Source organism: Crocodylus porosus, unplaced genomic scaffold (assembly GCF_001723895.1).
Source record: "Crocodylus porosus isolate Cpor-Errol unplaced genomic scaffold, CroPor_comp1, whole genome shotgun sequence".
NCBI classification, from domain to species: domain Eukaryota; kingdom Metazoa; phylum Chordata; order Crocodylia; family Crocodylidae; genus Crocodylus; species Crocodylus porosus.
This window is the reverse complement of record NW_017728950.1, coordinates 68093905-68099996: the sequence shown is the minus strand read 5'-3', so window position 1 is coordinate 68099996 and position 6092 is coordinate 68093905. Positions and strand designations below refer to the sequence as shown.

Here is a 6092-nt window from a genome sequence, read left to right as displayed (position 1 = left end):
CGATCCCTCCTGTACAGGGTATAGCCCTCTATACCCGTGGTCCAGTCATGGGTGGAGTCCCACCAGGTCTCCGTTATCCCAATGACATCATATTTCTTTGCACTTAGCAGGAGGACGAGCTCGTCCTGCTTGTTGCCCAGGCTCCTGACATTCTCGTGTCTATATGCTCGCCTCTTCCTGGGGTCTCTCAATACACGCACCCCCTCTCTCTGGGGTCCCTCAGTATGCGCACCCAATATACTCGCCCCTCCCGGGTTTCTGTTCGCAGTCTTGCCCTTTTCTGGGCTTCTCTCCTGTAAACGCCCTCTCCAGGGTGTTTCCCAATATAAGCGCCCCTCTCCTGGGGCCTCTCCAATATACGCGCCCTTCACGCCCTTACTGTATACGCGCCCTCTCCGGCCCTGTCCGGCTTCCTAACCGCGCGCTCGGCCCTGTCCGGCTTCCTAACCACGCGCTCGGCCCTGTCCGGCTTCTATTCTGTGTGCGCCTCGTCTCCGTCAGGCCCTGTCCGCACGTCCACCCCTCTCCAGGCTTGTACTCGCGCGCCCGCCCTTCTCCGGGACTTTGTGCCGGTAGGGTGCCAATCGCTCGCTCTGGAGCCTCCTATTCTTATCTGCCCTCCCTGGGGCTTCCTATTCTCGCGCCCCTCGCCCTCTCTGGGGCCTATGCGGTGCTTCTCGCGCCCCTTGCCCTCTCTGGGGCCTACGCGGCACTGGGCAGAATACTATCCCCCCACGGCGCCAGGGTCACGACACCCCACAACGTCACGCCTCTCTCCAGCGCTCACCCGCAGTGCCAGCTCCGGCACCAATCGCTGTGCCCTCCCGGGGCACCCAGGAACGACCCCACTCCACTGGGAAGCTCCTAATGAGGCCTCCTCTGTCCCCTACAGCATCTCCTGGTCCTCCAGTATTTACACAAATAACACCACAGAACCATAAGCCAATCAGCTGTAACAGAACAATAAGCCTACCGGCTATAACGTACAACCCAGTCCCACCAGTCTCTCTTGCCAGGCCTCCCAGGGAGGGTTGTCTCTCTACCCTGCAACTTGATGCAGCTACTCATTCTGTCAGTCTGCTCAACTCAGCCTGACTCCACTGCAGAGCTCTTGCTCCTCCTGCTGCCAGAAGGGAACTACCAGCTAGGCTTCGGCCTGGGCTGCTTATAAATGCCAGGCCCGCCGCCCCCCTCCCCTTCTAGTAGGTGACCTGCTGCTGTTGCCCCAGCAACCAACACCTGGGCTGCCCTAAAGAGTGGCAGCTGCCCTTATTTCTTCCTAGGAACGGGGCACCCAAGTGCCCCGTGACACTGATTAAGATTCGGCGCCAAATATAGATTGAATCTGGACAATGATTTAAATCACCAAATCGAATCACTGCCCCTCCGAATAGCCAAATCCAAAGTAAATATACTTTCCGCTTCACACAGGCCTAATGGGCACTGCCATTGAAAAATCACCAATAGTGCAAAGCAGCTCAACTAACCTAGGAAGGTTACAGCATCTAAGGTGCCCGAACAGTCACAGCAACATCAGGACTGACTTGATTTGACTAACCCATTGAGCGATATAGGGGTCATAAAAGCTAATCCAGGTAATGGGATAAGAATCCATAGTCTTTTTAAACCATATTTAATGCCATGCAGTCTGTGAGATCATGTCTTGTTCTGCAGTTCCCATTCCAGTTTGTTTTTAATTTTTTGTCGTCTAAAAACAGCTAATTTGAGGCCAGCAATAGAATGTCCAAGGATGGTAAAGTGCTGTGCCAGAGGCTTGTCTGTCTTTCTGGTACAGATGTCAGATTAGTGTTAATTTATTCTTACATATAGGGATTGTACCATCTGTCCATAGCAGGGGCACTGTAAGCGGGTGATGCCATATAGGATGTTGGTAGAGGAACAGGTGAATGAACCTCAGGTGTTGTGTTGTTTGGTCTGATGAGGAGACACAGCTGGCATCTGGGTCCAGATTAAGGTCTGGTGCCTTGGTGAGAATAAGAGTTAGGTAGTCAGTTGCTGGAGAAGACACTATTTATAACTAGGGGGTAGTCTGCAAGCCAGAATGTCCTTCCATGGCTTTCTTGAGATGGTCATCATTTTCCAGAAGGAGTTGGAGGTCATTAATGATGTGTCTTTGGTGTTAATGCTGGAGGCTGTAGGTCACAAGAAAAGGGATTTTGAGCAGGTTGGAGCAATGTCTGAGTCTGTTGATTTGAGTGGCTATGGTTTTAGAATTGTATTAAACATACAGGAGTTCCTGTTGCAGATCTTTAATGTGTGCATCCTGATCTGTAGTATCAGAGATAAAGTTGTGAAATAGAGCTTGGCTGTAGACAGTGAATCTAGTGGTGTGCTTAAGGATGAGAGCTGCTGGCGTAGAGCTAACTAACAGTTTGACTGGTTTCCAATATAGTGTGATGGTGATATGGCTATTGCAGACTTTCACAGTTGGACTGAGAAAGTTTACTAGATGTTTTGGGTAGGATTCTGGACACCTGGTCTAGTTGCTTGAAACTAAAAAAATGTATTAGTCAACATTAAATGTATAGAAATCTATATGTGGGTGAAACTTTGTCTTTTCCTTCTTCCCTAGGACTTTTTCCAACCACTTTCATTTTTCTTCAGCCCTCTCTACCTACTTCGTGATTTTTTTTATTTTTTTTTTCATCCAAGTACTGTGACTGCTTCTTCAGCTCCCAAGGTCCTTTCCTCTATCCCAGTTTTTCCCAAGCTATTTGGATACCAAGGAAGCATTTCCAGAATCTGATGAATCTTGAGTGGTTTTGTTAAAACTTACACATAGTAACAAAATAGCCAGTTTGTAAAGAACATTTTTATAACTAAATGCTCTGTATATGATGTGTCTACCAATACAGAAAATAGGGTGAAAGTTACTATTCTATTTGTTTTGAACTAGGGCCATGCACAGTTAGTTCGAGATGTTGATGTAGAGAAGGTGTCAACATTTGAGAATCCCTACGTAGATGCAATAAAGAGTTTATGGAATGACCCTGGAATCCAAGAGTGTTATGATAGACGACGGGAGTATCAGCTATCAGACTCAACTAAATAGTAAGTATATGGTGGGCATGGGTATCTCTGCACTTGCCTTCCTTTCCTTTCCTTCTAACTTAAATTCATTTAGTTTAGAATGACTTAGATACAGTATAAATGTATATGAGTATATGCAAGGCTAACACTGTAGGACTGGGAAGTCTGACTTGGTTCCAGTAGTGTAACAAAGTGTTTTCATAACTCACTTCTGTTATAATTAAAAATAATGTGACAAGACTTTTCCATTGAAATCTTTGGAAGCTGTATTATTTTTATTTAGTGTATTTATCCCCTTAAACACTTGTGAAAAGTCAGCATGTAACATACAGTTCTCAAACCTTAGTAAAAAAGAGGACCTGCTTTAGATGTCCCTGTTAGGCCAAAAGTGCATGCAGAGGTGCAGTGGAAGCCAATGTTTGAAATTTAGGACTTGCATTTTAATAGAGTTGATAAGAAGAGTCTTCCTTCACTTTGATTTCCATCTTCCTGGCTGTTCTGTTGCCTTCCTCACCATAACAGATTTTTTTTTCCCCCAAAGACATGACGAGGGAAGAGGGATATAAACTAGTACAGTGCATCTGGACACATAATATTTGTTACACTAACAAAAGGGAGACCAATTACTAAAAAGTGTTTGATGGCTAGTAGTGGAGTTAGCGTGGTGTTAGTTCAGGAAATGTCTAAGAGACATGGATTTTTTTGTGGTATCTTTTATTGGGCCAGCTGTATAGAACCTTTCCCATTGGTGAGTCCTTCGTCATGCCAGAACACATGGTATTCTATCCCATTTGCCAGTGAGCTGAAAAAATCATACATTGTTTAAACTACGAAAACCCTAAACAAAATTTTGTGCGTTGTTCTCAAGATATAATTGCTGGGGAAAGTGCGCTTTTGGACTTCCACTGTTGAGTATACTTGTATGTGCTGTTGCAGTACTGAGGGGCAGAGCCAGGTGAGGTAGACAAATTACACCCTTAAGTTTGAACTTCTTTGACTTGTGGTTCTAAGTTAAACTCCATAACTACCTTTAACACTCTTTTACAAGTTGAGTTGCTTTCCTTTTTCAATGATAGCATAAAAAATAGAAATGGGAAATCTCATCATTATAAAGGGGAAGGAGGATCTGATATTACTTCAGATAAAGCTAGATTGACCTTAACAAGCTTTTCTGTCAGCATCTGCATGAGATGCTGACTGCACAGTAACCTGAAACTACTGCGCAATAGTGTCATGTGTCAGGAAACATGACGTAACGCTACTGCGCCATAGTCTCAGGCATAGTCTCTGTGCAGTTGACATCACAAAAAAACTTTGTTGGCGCTACTGCACAGTAACGCAAGTTATTAACTGTGCCGTCATTTAATACTTGTTTATACAACTACTAAAAGGCTGTGCAGTAACAACTGTGCAGTCAGCATCCCATGTAGATGCAGTCTCTGTTTCTAAAAAAATAACTTGCCATGACAGCTCCTTAGAGTATTATTAACATAAAAAGTATGGAGTTTGTTATGAAGCCATAGCAGCAGCTTTCTGGTATGTTTCCTTAGAAAAGGCAATTACTTTAAATGCAAAATAGCTGATTTTTAAAGTGTAAACATGTTGGCCTTTTTACAACATAAGTGTTTTTGTAAATTGGCTATTTATTTTTTAGAAGATGTTAGCACATATTATGGACTTTTCATGCGTCCAGGACTGTTTAGGCACTTTGCATTAGATGCTTGATAGTTAAAATGCAAGAAATAAATTTTGACAACATAACCTAAACAAGGTTTCTCCCCTTCCTAGTGAGCAACCTCATCATAGGGCTACAGTCAGGCTGTTTACTTTCTGGTGTTGCTCTCTTGGCTGCCCAGAGCCCAACTTCTTCAACAGGACTAGAGATGCTCGTATACCATGCTAGTAGGGGCACTCTCCTGAGCAGCTGGCTATGCTGGTTTAGGTGGGCCTGGCATCCAGATTTCCCACTATATAAAACAGGAGCAGGCAGTTATTTTGGCTGAGCTGTAGAGTTAGTCCTGGCTCTTGACAGTTGCCCCACCCCCTGGTTGTCATATTGGAAGTACCTCCCCCTCAGCCCAGGCCTTTGCCGTCGGATGCCCTTCCCCTTGCCCCCTGGAAATACTCCTTTTGGGAGGGGAGGCTTGCCATCTTGGAACCAGGAAAAAAACCCAAATCGTACATTAAAAGTCAAACACCTACTATAGCATATTTTAATTTTTTTACAAAAAATATTTGTCATGATTTGTGTTTGCATACTGTATATAGAGGGGTTTGCATAATAATTCAGAAATAAAGTCTTACTCTTCTTTATTATGTGTGGGAAGTGTGAGATGTGGTTAGGGTGGTGGTATGTGTATGGTGAGGTGTGTATGGTGGGGTCTGCGGGGGGTGTATGGTGGGGAATGTGTATGATGAGGTGTGAGGGCGTGTGTGTGTGTGGTGGGATTTTGGGAGTGTGAGTGGATGGTGGGATGTGGAGGTGTGTTTGTATGGGGGGGTTGTGAGGGGGTGTGTGTGGGGGAATGTCTTCTAGCTAAAAGGGAGGCGTACACCCAATGGAAAGGAAGGGCCATCACCAGGGAGGACTATACTGCGGTTGCTCGGGGATGCAGGGGCGCAGTTGGGAAGGCAAGGCGGAGATGGAACTGGGACAAGCTACCTGGATCAAGGACAACAAGAAGTCCTTTTTTAAATACATAGGGGGCAAAATGAAGGTACCAGGTAATGTGGGGCCCCTGCAAGACTCGCTTGGAAATTGGGTCATCACAGCAGACATCAAAGCTAACATATTTAACGACTTCTTTGCCTCCGTTTTCCTGAGCTGGGACCGGATCACCCCTCAGGCCCCAGGGGAGGAGGACCTAGGCCAAGGGTCAGTGAGGATCTAGTCAGGGAACTTCTGGAGGGACTGGATGTATTTAAATCAGCTGGTCAGGACAATCTCCACCCCAGAGTTCTGAGGGAATTAGCTGAGGTCATTGCAGGACCCCTGGCACGGCTTTATGAGCACTTGTGGTGCTCTGGTGTGGTGCCAGAGG

General features: G+C 45.6%; 1 protein-coding gene across 1 annotated transcript in view; it reads left to right on the top strand.

Annotated features, from left to right (window-relative positions):
• The window catches only part of GNAQ (G protein subunit alpha q), a 221573-nt gene that overhangs the window by 147866 nt on the left and 67615 nt on the right, over positions 1 to 6092 (top strand). Inside the window, exon 3 of the mRNA XM_019555097.1 lies at positions 2918 to 3072. Coding sequence (XP_019410642.1) covers positions 2918 to 3072 — 155 coding nt within the window. The remainder of the gene's footprint in view (positions 1 to 2917; positions 3073 to 6092) is intronic.